The 16,505-nt window shown below is 36.0% G+C and overlaps 2 protein-coding genes across 3 annotated transcripts; both read left to right on the top strand.

The window, feature by feature from the left end:
- Nucleotides 1-2,075: 2,075 nt before the first annotated feature.
- LOC140770260 (uncharacterized) lies at nt 2,076-9,451 on the top strand. 2 transcript variants are annotated; one of them, XM_073111356.1, is made up of 7 exons: nt 2,076-2,946; nt 3,715-3,932; nt 4,038-4,239; nt 4,386-4,471; nt 4,828-4,919; nt 6,369-6,444; nt 8,957-9,096. In XM_073111356.1, the coding sequence occupies exons 1-7, from the start codon at nt 2,860-2,862 to the stop codon at nt 8,958-8,960; spliced, it is 765 nt and encodes a 254-aa protein (XP_072967457.1). In that variant the 5' UTR covers nt 2,076-2,859; the 3' UTR covers nt 8,961-9,096. The 2 variants fall into 2 exon arrangements, with proteins under 2 accessions (XP_072967457.1, XP_072967456.1); XM_073111355.1 differs by lacking the exon at nt 6,369-6,444 and having other exon boundaries at nt 2,126-2,946; nt 8,957-9,451.
- A 615-nt stretch (nt 9,452-10,066) lies between these two features.
- LOC140771023 (uncharacterized) lies at nt 10,067-16,100 on the top strand. Its single transcript, XM_073112375.1, has 7 exons — nt 10,067-10,396; nt 11,558-11,799; nt 12,575-13,253; nt 13,335-13,689; nt 14,081-14,175; nt 14,760-14,954; nt 15,134-16,100. The coding sequence occupies exons 1-7, from the start codon at nt 10,211-10,213 to the stop codon at nt 15,758-15,760; spliced, it is 2,379 nt and encodes a 792-aa protein (XP_072968476.1). The 5' UTR covers nt 10,067-10,210; the 3' UTR covers nt 15,761-16,100.
- The last annotated feature ends 405 nt before the right edge of the window (nt 16,101-16,505 follow it).

The following is a 16,505-nucleotide window of genomic DNA, read 5'->3' as shown; positions in this document are numbered from 1 at the left end:
AGAACTTACATAAGAATTGAGTCAATTGACTTACCAAAAGATCTATTCCACAGTCAATCCAAAATACTATTAATAGAGCAGTTAGCAAATGGCCATGGCCCTCAGACTACTTCAAACCAGCAAAGCATGCATGGCAAAATAATTCAATCTAGCTGTTGTTACAGCTGCAGGGATTCCTTCTGAGATAAGGGACTGCAAGAAATTCGTGCAGCTGGGCCTGTAGAGAATCTACGCACATTGTTTACTTAATTTGAATTAATCTTAGCCTATGGGTTCTCTATCAGTCAGAAAAAAAAAAAAAGGAATAATGCTATGGACACTAAGAATATGCTTGCTGATGCTTCCGGCCATTATTTGGTGAATTTTTTTGAGGGAATAATAATAATAAAAGAAATTCTATCATACTACTCTACTACTATGTTATGTACCAGACTAACAATATACATTGTGTCTTTTAACATCTCTAATACTAGTCAGTTTTGTTCTTAAAATAATTGGTTCAATGTTAAATTGATTTAATTTTAAACTTTTAAGTCTAAATGAACCCATTGAGTAATTAATATTACGAGCTTTTATATCTTATTGTATAATTTAAAATATTATACTATTATTTATTTTTTTAAGTTTTCTTAGTTCTTGTTCTATCTGCCCCTAAAAATGGTACAAAGGGTACTACTGAACATGTTTCTCGAGTTGCTGCGTAAAATACTAGCAGTGATAAAATTAGTGGTCGATATCATATCTTTAAATGAGACCTTTGTAGGTGGCTTAAATTACTTCAACCACCTCCATCACCGAAGATATGAGATATCCAACACCAATCAATTATTGATGCTTAAATGCAGACAACGCCAATTCCCCTGCTGGTCCTTATCCTGGGGTACCCAACCACAAACATTATATTCCACGTTAATGTCTCATACCACATTTCGTTATTTATTTTAAATAATAAAAAAAGATCGAAATAAATAGAATATTATTTATTGTTAGTTGTTAAATTAATATTAACTCAGAGTCTTTTTTTTTTTTTTTTTTTTTTTCTCTAATGGATTAAATTAGTAATATAACGTGGTAGACAGAAAGGAGGAGGATAAAGGGACGGGTGTTTTAACCAAAGGCTGAGGTCAGATTTATTCGGGTGGTGGGGTTGTAGGCTTGACTAAAGGAAAGAAGAAGAAAGAGGGGAGTCCAGAGAACTGGCCCAGGACCACGTGCTTGGGAAGAAAACTTCAAACTCTTTATCCCGGTCGTCACGTGCTGATGTGTGCTCGTATCTCCCTGCCCGTACGAGTGGGCCCCTCATCCGCTCATGGGTTTTTTTTTTTGGTGTGTCTCTTTGCTAATTACCACCTTCATTTTAGACAAATTATGGAAATATTGGACGACTTAGAGTTTACTACACCGTGATTTTTGTAGCTGCTGGGTACATAGAAGTGGTCCGTTCTAAAAAAGTCTTTTTAATTTTTGGTCTCAAAGAGATAAGATCAGAATAAAAGAAGAGTCTCTTTCAAGTACTCTTGGGGGCGGGGGGGCAATTAAAAAAAATAGAAAAGTACTGGGAGACAATTAAAATAACATCACTAGCACATGCCATAACTTGATGAATATTTATCTCAAGATATACGAGGGATGAACCACCTCTGTGTTTATTATATTCTTTTGGTTAATAAGTCAAATTTTTATTTTCCTTTTCCCCACCTTTGAGAAAAAAGTGCCACCCAAAGGGCATCTTAGCAGAAAATTAAAGAATAATGAGAATATTCATCATAATTGATCGGTGGAGATCCTTTATAAATCTGCTTTGAAAAGAGTGCGAATATTTTAGATCATGCAGAAAAGAAAGAAGTTACGTATAGTTATTAAGCTACACTTTTAAACTAGTTACGTGATTGGTTTGGATTTTAAGCAGTGAATGTCTTTTTTTTTTTTTTTTATGCCGCTTGATTTTGTTTTTCTTTTGACAGAAAATTCACATAGATTTAGTACGCAGCTCTTTGATGCTCCGTACCAAAAATAATAATAAACAAGTTTGTATTGTATGCTTTTTTATCTTTGAGGGGCGAAAATGTAATTTAGACAAGTTGCGTGGAATGAATTCCTACATCCGGGGGCTGTAAACAATCTGATAAAAAAAAATAGACAGGACGCCAGTAAAGTATTCCAACGCTCCAAACCACGCGGCGAAGCGACCGGTCTCTCTCTCTCTCTCTCTCTCTCTCTAAAGTAGTCCAAATTCTTCACTCGTCTCCTCTCCTCCGCTCCTTCGATTCCCTCTTGACGCCATTAGTCCAAGACCCACCCAGAAGCCGAAAGCGGAGAGGAAGAGATTCACCCCAAAAGAAAGCTTCAGTTGATGTTCATGCAGCGGAGCAGAACAAAAAGAAACCAATTTGTAAATTAAAACAGAACTCCTCCTCTCTCCATCTGTCAATCCCGCTTCTCAAGTTTCCTTCTTTGGGTTCTTTCCATTCTTGTCCTGGTCTATCTCTATCTTGATCTCTCTTTCCTTAGTTGAAGTCCCTCTGTGCTGTTGGATAGACTATAGAGAGAAGAGAAGGCCCAGCATTAATGAAGCTTGGTTACTTTCCTTACTTGGGCTTGGAGAGTAGAAGATTTTCTTATTTCTGGTTCAATAATAGCCTTCAAGGTTTCCATTGCCTCTGATTCCTGGGATAGAGAGAAAAGGAGCAACTTGGGTTTCTCTTCTGTCTTGCTCTTTTTGCTTGTGATCTTTGTTTTTGTTGGTGTTTTTGCTCTTCGATGCTAATAAAGGAGGAGTATTGAATCTTGATATCAGTTTCTTGTGGGGGATATATAGAGGAAGAGGAATCGTATAAGAGTATAATTGTAGTGAAGGGAATGGCGGCGAAACTGCGAAGGCAATCTAACCTCGAGACCTTCCTCGCTCGCGCCACACCGTCCGTGCCGTCCTATGCCATTCCCAAGGTGCCTCTTTTATTCCCTTTTAATCCTTTACGACCGTTAATTTCTATTGGTTATGTTCTATTTTGTTGGTTTTGTGTGATTTCTTGGCTCAATTCCCGTTTGATGAGCACAGCTGTCTTATTCTTTTCGCTCTCTTTTTGGAAAGATTTCATTGTTTTAAGAGCTTGGATTTAGTTCATCACTTTCCTCCTTTCTGCTTGTGTTTTCTGTCTGTATATAGAGTGAATATGGTTCATGGATTGAAGTCTAATTTCTTACATGCATACTTTATAGTTGTGTTTATAGATGTCTTTCCACTCAATTGGTGAGTTTTAAATGAAGTTCAACTTCTTCCCTTGAACCAAACAGAAATAGTTTTTCTTCCCTTCTATCCCTCATATGTAAACAAGAGAAGAGGAAGTTATTTTATTTTCTAGTTTTCTTCTCTCCTCTTTACTCTTCTCTCCATCCAAACATAGCCGTAGTTATACTGAGGCTTCTCTCCTTTGGTGGGAATTTTTATGTGTACTTGCGGAATAGAATAAAAATTTCCTTTTCTGTTCTACCTTTTCCTTTTCTGGAGTTATCAAAGTTATGCATGACTTCAAAATTTGGTCTTTTAACTCTCCTTTCAGTTATAAGGACCACTTCAGTTGTGTAACTCTTTACATACAACTTACCTTTCATTCTTTTGTTGCCAAAAAAAGTCTCTCAGTTTCCAGGTTGCACTGTTATGCATAATTATTGGCAGCTTTTGATGATTCTAAATATTAGATGACGATAATGCAGACATGCTTTAGAGATCCAAACAGCCTCTGGCAACTGGATGGAAAGGACTTGGTTCAGTGCTTCATCCTTGAGGACCTATGGGATCAGTATGCTGAGTGCAGTGCTTATGGCCTTGGTGTACCAATTTGCCTAAGTAGTGGCGAGATTGTAGTCCAATACTTTGTTCCATATTTATCTGCTCTTCAGATTTACACCGGCAGAGCTCATACCATTTCTAGGTCCCTAGTTGAACTAAATCTTTTGGGATGCAATATTTATACGTTCACAGTCCATGGCAAACCCACACCTGAACTGTTTTTTTTTTTTTGCTTTTCCTTTGTCAGGACTGGGTGTGAGGAGAGCGAGAGTGATTCTTGGAGTGATGACAGCACGAGCGAGAAGCTTTCTAGGTCATGGGATGCAATATCTGAGGACTCGATCTATGATCTTGACACTTCATTTCTGCCAAGGGAACGCTTTGGGCACTTGCACTTTGATTTTGTTGAGCAAGATTCTCCTTATCGAAGGCTTCCCCTCTTTGACAAGGTACAGAGTTTTCTACTAAATGATTTGCTTAATTGAGTTTCATGATAAGTTTTTTTTTATTACTTTGGAGCTAAAACTCTGATGGACATGCTAGCCAGAGTCTGTTATATCATCTTCTCTGTTTGAAACTTTATGTTGTTGTCTAGGTAAATGAACTAGCTCAAGGTCATCCAGGTTTGACCACATTGAAGAGTGTCGAACTTTCGCCTGCAAGCTGGATGTCAGTTGCATGGTACTTATTACTTTCTAAGTTTTCCATATTCTTCTATTTCCTTTTTGGAATCTAGGAACATCTGAAGGACTTCAGGGAATTTTGATGTCAACCATGCCTGTGAATCTGTGAAAGAGCAAGTATCTCTTTAGTTCAGAATGAGTGAACCAATGGTCAAGAAAATATTGTATGAACACTGTATTATGAGTAAGGTAGACATTACAGAACATGTAAAAATCATGACTGTTTAGGTTTAAAAGGGTTGTAGTGATCAGGAACATGCCCTTTGTTCTTTAGGTTATTTGGTGGTTCTTTCTATGCAAAATAATTTGCTTCATGGGACTTCAGTTCTTAATTTCTCCTTTTTCCCTAATCAGGTATCCTATTTACCATATCCCTTCTCATGGAAATTTGAGGGATATGTCTACATGTTTTCTAACATATCATACTTTGTCCTCATTATTCCAAGGTATGTCTACATTTTTCTATTGCTTATTTTGGAAGAACTGATAAAATTCCGTTTCATGCAAAGCTGCAAACTTTGATTTTATACGTAAAGGTATCTTTTCTTGTATATCTGTTCTATCAACTCAATTAGCTATGTCTGGGGGTGAATCATTGTACATATAGATTATAACCTAGGAAAAATACCTTTTCTTGATAGGAAAGATGATCAAGACTAAAACTTGTTAATGAGATTGGACATGAGCAGTTTCTGCTTTATTAGAACATTTCTCTACTAGCTATTTTTCAAATGTGGAAATCTTCAGATACAAGTTTTACTGGAGACTTTTTTGAAATCTAATTTCCTAGTTTTGCTGCATCCACCGCAAGTTAGTCGGAGTGGATTATTTAATTGATCTAACTAGTCGGAATCTTTAGAAGTAGTCTTGTCCATAGTCCATACATTAACTTTAATGTGTGATGACTTTATTGGCGTCACATCCCACTATACTGAAAGATGGATCACTGGATATGTCATAATATCCTTCATTAGTGAAGTACAACTCATGAAATGAAAGATGTTAGAGATGACAATTTTTAAGCTTTCTTATCCTGTCTCATGGCCAGTTTACTATGGCAATTGGAAAATGGAAATGAGTTAATTACTTCTGTTTAGACATAATCAATATTTTGTACTTTTTCTTTATCAATCATCACATTAGGTATCCGGAAAAGACAAGTTTATGTTGAAAAGTTGAAGTGCATAGTGAGGAAAAGAAATGGATGCATGGCCTATTTGGATAAGTAAGACAACAGGTCTTTCGCTATTGTAACGGGCTCCTTTAAGATGATCAAGAGGAGAGACTCTTTTAACTGCAACCAACAACCTCTTTGGTCTCCAAATCTTAGCTCAGTTTGTTAAAGGTCCCTTTTTAAGCTTATGATATGGTGGAGGGATACTAATGAGATTGGGCCATTGCAATAAAGTTTAGAGAGAGCTTATGAAAGGGAAGAATGTCAAGTGGTGGGTGATGATACCTGTTTCATTGGAAGGGCCTATTCATCAAGGGTGGTCTCAAAAGAGGGAGCATTCGGTCGTCGTACTAAGAGATGGCAGTGGAAATCATAAGCAACATTGAAGATTGCTGAGGTTCATAGGTGTGGAGGAGGCTTATCAAACTTTAGGCATATGAAAGTGTCTAATGGAGGCTTGTGAGGATTCACATATGAATGCAGGAGGGAAGGGCAAGCGAAGGACCTCTTGAGAATCTTTATTTTCTTTGAGAGATCATTAATCCAAGGGCATAATATCTAATTGAATTATAGTTCAGAAATATTCAAATATGCCTTTTCTTCTTCCAAATGGATAAAAGTCTACAAGATTCCTCATGGTTGTCAGATGCATCCTGACACGCTATAACATGTAAATGAGCATATAATTTTTGACCTTTTGTTGCATCTCATTTCCCACCAGGCAAAGGATCGAAAGTTGGCTTGATTGGATATAGTGAAAGCCCATCCACAAAAGTTTCTACTGAATATATCTCAAAGTAAGCAAGAGAAATACTGCCAACCTCTCTTACTAGAGAGGTTATTTTCACAGCTCGGTCTGGCAACATAATTTTGCATTTTGACTAGCGATCGTGATAATAAGTTAACATCTTCTAATGCATCTATCGGTAACATTCTTATCTTTTCTTCCAATATTATAACTTCATCTGTGCCAATGTTGCAAAAAGCATTCACAGTATGTGGGTTGTTAGTCGGTCACCCTACTGACATTTTAATATATCAAAAATAATTGATATGATATATATACACTGCATGTAAAATTCTGTTAGTGATAAACTAAACTAATATATGTATACATTTACTAAATGATATATGTGGAAACTTATTATATGCACAAAATAATATTTGGTAGCATCATGTTTGTATCAAATATACAAGATTACAACCTATAAATGGTAACAGTCAAGAAGTTAATAAAGAAGTAATGAACACTAATAAACAGATCATAACTATAATTTACATGACCCAAACATAGTGTGCTTCCCTATGCCTACGGTGTCAGTTGCGCTTATTGTTCTGACTATTATCCAATCTCAATGTTTCACCAACTCAACAATCCTTGGTTGGTATATCTTGGTCCATTACAAGACCTTCAACTCTTAATCTAAGAAGCACAAACACAAGTACAAAGAACGAATATAATATGATATGGACTCAGAGATATGATAAGCTTTGAAAAAAAATAGGACACGAGACACAACAAAGATAAATAATTAAAAGCATTATATATATATATTATTGATACATTTAAAGAAATATTTTTCAAAACTTATAATATAATACAGATGCATGCATAAATTATTAACGAGAGAAAAATAAAATGTACACAATACCACAAAGCCAAAAATTATAATGCTAATACGTGACAATAAAATTCAATATTATGAGAATAAATAGCTAGCTATCATTACTTAGCTATAGTGGATGACATAGGCGAATTTATGATTTTACACAAATTTGCATTAATATTAATTTTTTCGGATGAACTAACTTGTGATGGCTACATTATATTTTTGTAGCATATGCAAGAAATATCTACAATAGATAATTTTTATTATAAACTTTTATAGCATATCATCAATCATATGTTCAAAACGTGTCTCAAGATTGTTCAAAAGTGTCCAATTTTATTCTATAATTTCTTAAATATCGGATTCTTCGTAGAATTGTCTGATATGCATCCAACGAGTGTTCAGTCGGACATAGAGACGACATGCAATATAAATTGTCTGTGCCTCCTAGCCTTTAATTCTGATCACTTCTTTTCATTAATAAATTTCAATTAAGATGGCTCAGATATTATTATTAAAGAACATTACACTCTCATGTTTAGGTATATCAATTGACAGATTGGAGATATTATCTTTTTCTGCATCAGCTAAATCAGTAGGTAGAACAATCATGCATGAGTATTATACTAAATATAAATAAAGTGCATAGATATGAAATGCTAACTACTAGGGGGTTTAAAATTTCATATCACACAATATGCTAGTGAGTGTTTGTCTATAGTAGATCTCGGCAAACGTGAGTTGAGCAAACCTGCATGAAATTAACTCATAGGAGTGTTTAGTCCATAATGAAGCAGTGGGTCACATAACTTCGAAAAAGGTTGGTACAGTGGTACACCAATATTACACTTATCAGCAAGGGACGAGCAAGGTATATGCATACTAAATTACTAACTAGGAGATTGGTTTCCAATAGTTTTTTTTATCAATTTCAATTTATGCTAATAACCTACTGATATTGAAGATAATTGGTGTTAATAAGTGTACGCATTACCCTCTTTAGGGCTTGAGGATATGAGTTTATATTAAGTAGGAAATGTCGTAGGAGAGCTTATCCGTTATCTAGCTCTGCTTTTGCAATCTCATGGATTTTATTTATTAGATATGTTATAAATGTAAACCATCAGGATCTTTCTTGTAAAGTCTCGATCCTCAGGAGACGTATAATTTCAGATTGGGGCTAATGAATCTATAAACTACTATCATTGGGCTGAATCTAATGTTGGCTTGATTAATGATTTTCTCACCTAATGCTAGATTAATCCAATGAATACTTGTATTGTTCTTGTAATGCATTTGATAGTTGTTTCATTGCTTGTATTATGATACTTTCACATCTACTTATGAAACATTCTTGTTAATCCTGTTGTAAAATTTTTTTTTTTAAGCTACAAAATTTTGTTACTCTGATAGTGCCACATTCTCATACTCCAAATTTGAGATTATTTGCTTCCATGTATGCCACTGGTTGGTAATTTGGTATCTGGCACATTATGAACACTGTGTTTTACCTTGAATTTTGGAGCAAAGTCCACATTAAACCACTAGATGCATTTCTTTTTCCTTTTTTCGACTTCATGTCATCTTGCATTCTGGTTTTAGCCCACTTAGTTTGTCAACGAGAAGTTTTTCTCTGCTACTTCTACTTCATATGAATTATCATTCATCTAGCAATCTTTCTTCTATGTGACTCTTGCAGATAACACAGCACTGGACATGAAAGATGGAATGAGCGATGGTATAGCTTACCGAGCTGGGAGGAAAATGAAGCAAAACAAGTGCGTCACTCTTTCCCCTTTTGGGTTGGCAAGTTACAGAATGCTGGAGACTCTGTGGAACAATCCAGAAACCTCCGACGATAGAAGGATCAGTACCCTGTATAGTGCCGCCGACTCCTGGTTGAAGCAGTTGGGAGTATACCACCATGACTTTAACTTCTTCAGAACTCACTCGATGTAAATAGATCTTTTCCTTAACCCACGTTCCTCCCATAGCCTTTCTCTTTTTTTCGCAGAAGTTGAAACCTTGTAAATGCTTTGGTGACTTCTTGATGGATCATAGGGCTATGCTGGGACTAATTTGAGCTTTTCTTAGCCAGAATAACTGTAATTTTAAGGTTTTGGTTGTAAGCATCTTTTAAGTTGACAAATAAGTTATGACCCTCAATGTGTTGTTGATGGTTCAATCTTTTCAATTCTAGTTGAGTATGGATTGCAGAGAAGAAGTACAACTGGTGTTGCATTGCACTTTGAAATGCTTGTATCTGAAGAGAAACGCAGAGGCAATTAACTGCACAACATCCACACGTTGTCCTTTTCCCTTGTTCCAAGCCATCCGAAGAGCCTACTCGTCCTTTTTCCACTGTTCACTTTCTGTCTGCTTTTGCTCAGTAGAAAAGAAAAGAATCTTTGATTAGTAACCGACTGGTTACAGATTTGTCGTCTTGGAATGTCATTTGTTTTTGAATTTAACGTCTATCTTTGATTAAGATTGGATAATTCTTTTATAGGAATACAATATAACGAGTCAGTAGTTGAATTTGGTATATTTATGCTAGTGGTTTTGACTTTTAAGAACATTAAAATAGATGAATATGGCATAATAAAATTGGTAAATTTTGTTTTGACTACTACCTCATGTGGTGTGGTCTTTTTTCTTTAAAGATAAAAAGAAATGGGACTTATCCACGGAATTGTGGATAAACTATTTCTCTGCTCAGTATCGGATAGTGACGTATATCCCTCTCCGTGGGCCAAAAAAATATATTTAATTTCTTCAGTAATCACGACAAGAATCCATTCCGCTTCCGATATTGCCCCTCTCCCCATCGCGAATTCCCGATCCCAAAAATCCAACGCTCGAACGCGACCCCTCTTCGTCTGCATTAAGTTTCGTGCTCATTCCCATTTCCTTCCACTCCCACCCCAAACTCGCTCGTCGTGGATCCGCCGCCATGCTTGCTTCCTTCTTGTTCGGATTACTATTCGGGTTTCTGGGCCTCGTGGCCGTCGAGGCATTGGCCCTTCTGTGGGTAATCGACCGATTCTCTCGGAAGAAGTCGGCGCCCGAGGTGTTGGAGCGGCAAGAAGGCCGTGATCTCGAGAGCGAGCGAACGTTTACTTATCCGTGTAATAAGCAGGTCAGGGATATCGGCATTGCCTCTGGGTTTGCTTCGTGTTAATTTTTCCATGATTCTGTGGGTATTTGGAATCTTGTGGGTTTTGGGTATCCTGGGTTTTATTCTATTTGGGCATTCCTGATTTGGTTGGCTTGGGAATATTATTATTAATTTTTTTTGAAAAAAAAATTATGATGTACATGCTGGGTTCTTGTAGTTTTGGTTAGTTCTAGTGAAAAGTTGGCTCCTTTTGAAAGTCTAGCAAAGCTAAAAAAGAAACTGCATTGGCTTTCAAGTTAGAGCAATATAGAAAAGGGGAACTTACTTAGAGCTTCTGACGCTACTCCATCACTTGTATTCTTTTGTTCGTCAGTTCTTTCAATTGCATTAGCATGTTCAAATTTTCAACCTGGAATTTTGGTAAATACATAGCACTTTTATTTGTTGATAAGAAAGCTTATTCTTTTATGTAGCTAAGACCATTTTTATATGGACCACCAATTGGATCCTATTTGTTTTCTCGAAATTTACTCGTTCAACTCCTTTAGTCATATCGCTAAAGTTTTGGTTCCCTAGTTTGGAGAACATATCTCTAACAAATATAGCTTATTGACACATTTAGTTTCTTGCATTGTTCATTAAATTATAGCCTGCTTACACCTTAACAGCCTTAATATTGAAATGTCTTATTGATAATAATTTTACCCTTGTACTGAAGTATGGATACTTTGTCAAATTAAAGAATGCACTACTAAGATCATCTTATGTAGAAACTATGGACTTTAACAAAGTGAGTCACGTCTTAGAATACATATTTAATTTCTTGTTAACAAATTCAAGCTTTTGACCGCCCTTCATCCGAATGAAGTACTTGTTATATTTTGATGAATATGGGTTTTGCATTTGGTCGATGAGGTGGCTTTGCTGAACTTTTTGACCACTTATTATTTATTTTTCTTATCATGCAATCTATTTTCACAAAGAGAAATTTTACTATCAAACTCACAGTGACTGGAATATCTTAAAGAAATCAAGAAAAAATTGAGATAATTTCTCTATTCTTCTGCTTGATTTCATGTGTTGGAAAACTATATGGCTAACTTTTCTATTTCATTGCATTCACATAATTTTTTTTACTTTCTCATACCAAACTCGTGTTTCTTATGTTTTGACGGATGGTAGGGTTTTGTTTGGGTACTAGCACCAGAGAAAGTTCCCAAAATTACTGATGGGTCACCAACTGGAGGTAGCAAAGAGATAAAGAATAAAAAGAATGGTGTGGAGGTTCTTCCTATCAAGAAGTATGCTAAAATTAAAGACCACTCACTAATCTTGTCAGACCTTGATGGTTCTAGTGTAACTTTGGAACTACGCGATTGTTCTGTGATGGCTGTTTCTGGTTCTGATCTATCTTCACGCAAGTGGTGAGTACATATTAGGGCCCTTCTGATATAGAAACATCTCATATGAGAGTTCAACCTTGTTCAACTGTAATTCTGGTAGTTTTTCTTATTTTATTACATGCGTGCATATTGTAGTGTTAAATGTTAAATCGTATAGCACCATTAAGGTGGCACAACAATGGCAAGGGGTGGGGGCTTTCAAGCCCCTATGTTGGATTTAACTCCTCTTTGCAGCAGTGTAGTGGGGAGTATTTTGCAGGAATTGCAGGAGGAGCAGGATGCACAAGATTTTGTAATATTCTAGCTGCACAAGTCATGGCCCACTTAGCCCATTAGCTCCAATCAACTTTAAAAAAAAATGTCACACTATATATCGTCCATTTTTTACCATATTCTTGAGGTACATACTTTTGTAAATCAGCTCTTTATCTTTGTATTCATTTTCATGAATATTGAGACATGCCATCCATTTTGCCTGTACAAAATATTGCTGGAAAGATACAGCTTGACATAGCAACAACAGAGATAGCATCCAAAGATTGATATCAACTCTATGGACTAGTTTCCTCAATTCATCTGTTTAATACAAAGTTTCGCATTAAATCAAACCTTTGGATGTTCTAAAGTCTATTATGTATTAGAAGTACTATGTTACAATTGTTTTTTTCCCCTTTGCCAGTCTTGGTTTATCAAGTGGCTATTTACATTGTTCTTCTTGGCTGTCCAACAAAACGTAGATTATATAGATTTTTTTCAACGTCCAAGTTCTAACTTTGCTTTTTATTTCTATGTTCAGGGCTAAGAGATATCCAATAAGATTGGAAAGAAAGGAATCAAACCTTTATAATGGAAGTAAAACATGTTACTTGTATGCTGAGACTTCTTGGGAAAAGGAATCATGGTGCAAAGCACTTCGTCTTGCATCTTCTCCTGACATGACAAAATGTAAATGGTATGGACAGTTGAGCGAAGAGTTCCACAGATATATAGCATCCTTAAATGCCGAGTACCCTTGCTTTCTCAAGCCCTCTGTACTTTCCGGTGATGCTATGGACAAGACAAATAGGATTGATGGATCTTCAAAAGTCCGTCTGTTCCTGAAAAAGCTTGCAAAGAAGCCTTATTTGAAGACTGCTTTAGAAAGTAAAGCAAGTTCAGGTTTGTCTGCACAAGGTGAACGAAAGATTGGTGATAAGTTACGTGCCTCTCATGGAGTATCATCAACTGATGTAGTCATAAAAAGCTCTGGTGAAGAAAAATCCTCCAGGAGTTCATTGCAAGATTTGGTGCAACCTTATCTACCAACTTCTTCTCTAGGCTACAAGGAGCAGTCTCCCACCTTTCCTGATGCAGGTTCTGATGAGAAGCTTGTTAACGATGAGGCTACACTTTGTTGGAACCTATTATTGTCACGGCTATTTTTTGATGCAAAAAGAAGTGACGAGATAAATACTTTTATTAAAGCACGCATTCAGGTCATTGGTGCTCTAGTCAATCTTTTTAAAAAACTATATTCTTAAAGATGTCCTTCATGTTTTCCTCTTTTATTTGAGCAGAGAACATTGTCAAATTTGAGGACGCCAACATACATTGGTGAGATTACATGCACTGCTTTAGATCTTGGAAATGTTCCACCTTATATCTACAGAATGAGAGTTCTTCCGTTGGACTTGAATGAGGTCTGGGCTGTGGAGGTTGATTTCGAATACTCTGGTGGAATATTATTGCACATTGCTACGAGGCTTGAAGTTCATGAACCAGAGTTGCAAAAAGACATAATAAGAGCAAGTTTAGAAACAGATTCTAATGGGGAGGTAAGTGAAGATTTTCTTGAGGGCATTGAGCATTATGGACATCAATTGAAATCTTCAAGAGATTTATCTTCTCAAATGGAGAATAAAGATGAAGTAGGTGAGTACGGATTTACAAATATATGCTTGGTTCTGATGAGCTTATCCGATAGAATAAGACAGTATACTCTCAATAGTTTTCTATCAAAGCTTCAGAAACCCTCTTTTATATCACAATATTCCATTGTCACTAGTCTTGCCTATGACTTTGGAATTGATGATTAATAGATATTTCCAGAATCTTTAAACATCCCATGTTGTTCTTCTTAGTATCAGTTTGTCCTTATGACATTTTTGTATTCCTTTCTTTAATAGCTTTTTCTTTGTGCATGTTGTGACCAAATGCTAGCTGGTTTGCTGCTAAGAAGTTGTATCCTTTGTATCCAGCTTGATAGTAGAATTTTGTTCTGTACTCTAAACTACAAACAGGAACTAATGTGTTTCTGTATCAGATGGATTAAAACAGTCGAAGAGCTCCAGTTGGACATCAAGTTACATGTCAAGGTGGAAGGGAATCTTACATTCTATTGCTGACCAAGTTTCACAGGTTTCTATTTTTCAGAGAATCTCTTGATGGGTATTACGTTGCTAGATTAGTGGAATTATCTCTGGTCTAGAAACGATATTGCAAATTGACCAGTCTGAAGAAGTTTTAACAATATTGATTAGTTCATGCCCTGAAAGATTGGATATTAACTGCGATTATCAAGATTGGCCCAAGAAAATGACAAGCCCTGATGGTTCATAGATTGGAAATAGCTTGCAAAATATTGACTTACATTATGTAGAAAACACTTTTCAGTTTTCAGTTCATGTTGCCGTGCCTTTTGCCAACACCAAAATTAGGGTTGATTGAATAGGATTTAAGAACCACATATTCTCTTATCCTTTTGATTTATTTTTTCTTCTGTTGTGTAGCCTATGCATCATACCAGAGTTGCATGACATCATAGTCAGTGTCACATCTAAATTACTTTTTAAATAGCATTACAAGTTTACAACATGATAGTGATAGGAATCTCTTTGCGCAATGCAGACCTTGGTTTGAGACCTAGAAAGCTTTTATTTGGATGGTATTTGACTATTTCAAATGTGACTGAAGTATGTGATTTTGTTTTTTTTTGTTTTAAGGTACCTCTTTCCTTGGGAATAAAGGTGACATCAATTCGAGGTACTTTGCGTATACACATAAAGGCGCCACCTTCTGATCAGCTGTGGTTTGGGTTTCCATCTATGCCAGAAATAGAGTGGAACTTGGAGTCCTCAGTTGGCGATCGTAAAATCACCAGCAGCCATATTGCTCTGCTTATCAGCAACCGATTTAAGGTAGTATATGAACAATTATTTTGTTATTTTCTTGCTTTTTGACAATTAGATTTCTTAGTGTTGTGCAGCAAGAATCTTCTTTTTCTGGTATAATGGTAACATGGTTCTCTAGTCTTTTCAGTAGAGATCTGATAGTATGTCTCGAGGCATCTCTAATGTTGAATGATGTTACTCTTCAGGCTGCACTTCGCGAAAATCTGGTCCTCCCAAACTGTGAAAGCATTTGCATGCCATGGATGTTAGCTGAGAAAGATGATTGGATCCCAAGCAAGGATGCCCCGTTCATATGGGTAAGCCAAGAGACCAATGATATGAAAGGGCTTGGTACATCTGGCTCCCAACAAGAGGAAGCTAAGGCGAAGGTTGATAATAGCAACAAAAGCAATATTGGTTCCCCTTCTTTTGACAAAAAAGATGAAAAAATAGAGGTTCAACAGCCAACCAAGGAAATTCCTGTAGAGTCTTCCAGTTCTCATAGTTCACCTATTCCATCCAGTCAGCCTTCCAATGCTGGCACAAATGAGGAGTCGATGGCACCATTGTTAAAGACAGACAAGTCGGAAGAAGATAGTAATGTAAGCAGCACAAACTTTCCTGAGAACATATCATCAAGGGCAATAGTAGCAACAGAGGAGCAAACATCAGTACCTCTTGAAGAGGATATTAATCCGAAAAGATCTGGAAGGCGAGCAAGGATGTTGGATTTTGGGAAGAGGATGGGAGATAAGTTAGAAGAAAAGCGACGCAACATTGAGGAAAAGAGCCGGCATATTGTTGAAAGAATGCGAGAAAATGCAAGGACATGAAATGTAGGTAGTCTGTCTGGCTGTCTATGCTGAAGGATGGAACACGATAATGTCGGAGAACTGATCTACTTCTACATCATACTTTCCTAAGTGGCCTGTTAACCAGTACTGGATCTGGATATAGAGATGGTGGCATACAATAGTCTTGTATTTGAAAAGTTTGTACAGTTTCAATCCCATATTAGTGCTGTAGCCTTGATGTAGCAATGTAGCATCCTGCAGTATATTGCATCTAAGTAGAAACTATGTTAAGGGGTTCTTATTTGTAAAATGTTTAAATGCTACTCTAAACTCGTACTAAGGCCTGAGGATTAAATAAATCTCTCTTTATTTTAGGAAATCTATGCTAAACGCAGGTTAAGTAAATAGAATAAGAAAATGGAATAAATGACACTTATTTGGATATCATTTATTATAGCTTTTAGTTGAGATATAATTTTTGAATATCCCATAAAGCTATTCTAATACACAAACGATTAATTTGCCATCTCCAATGATATATTAAAATATATTATCAAATTATAATATGATAATAATATAATAATAATATAATTACTGAATTATCAAACTGTATTGTGATTATATAATATATTAGAATATATTTTTAAATGATGGTATCTATCTTGTGCAAATATGATAACTTATTTATCATTTTTCTTAAAAGAAGAAAAGAAAAAGAAAAATTTACTTTGAGTCTTTAATTTAGTGGCGTATTATTGCAGTGTTCGATAATGCGATCTTGGAG

This window comes from Typha angustifolia, chromosome 11 (genome assembly GCF_048772165.1).
Source record: "Typha angustifolia cultivar Huaian chromosome 11, ASM4877216v1, whole genome shotgun sequence".
Classification (NCBI taxonomy): domain Eukaryota; kingdom Viridiplantae; phylum Streptophyta; class Magnoliopsida; order Poales; family Typhaceae; genus Typha; species Typha angustifolia.
Note: the sequence above shows the minus strand (reverse complement) of the source record. Positions and strands in the feature narration are given on the sequence as shown.

Excerpts from the sequence above, each read along its gene's own strand:
- LOC140770260 (XM_073111355.1), top strand. The coding sequence starts at position 2,860 with ATGGCGGCGAAACTGCGAAGGCAATCTAACCTCGAGACCTTCCTCGCT. Across the intron at positions 3,933-4,037 it reads AGAGCTCATACCATTTCTAG|GACTGGGTGTGAGGAGAGCG; the intron begins GTCCCTAGTTGA and ends TTCCTTTGTCAG. Across the intron at positions 4,240-4,385 it reads GGCTTCCCCTCTTTGACAAG|GTAAATGAACTAGCTCAAGG; the intron begins GTACAGAGTTTT and ends GTTGTTGTCTAG.
- LOC140771023 (XM_073112375.1), top strand. The coding sequence starts at position 10,211 with ATGCTTGCTTCCTTCTTGTTCGGATTACTATTCGGGTTTCTGGGCCTC. Across the intron at positions 14,176-14,759 it reads TTGCTGACCAAGTTTCACAG|GTACCTCTTTCCTTGGGAAT; the intron begins GTTTCTATTTTT and ends TTTTGTTTTAAG. Across the intron at positions 14,955-15,133 it reads TTATCAGCAACCGATTTAAG|GCTGCACTTCGCGAAAATCT; the intron begins GTAGTATATGAA and ends GTTACTCTTCAG.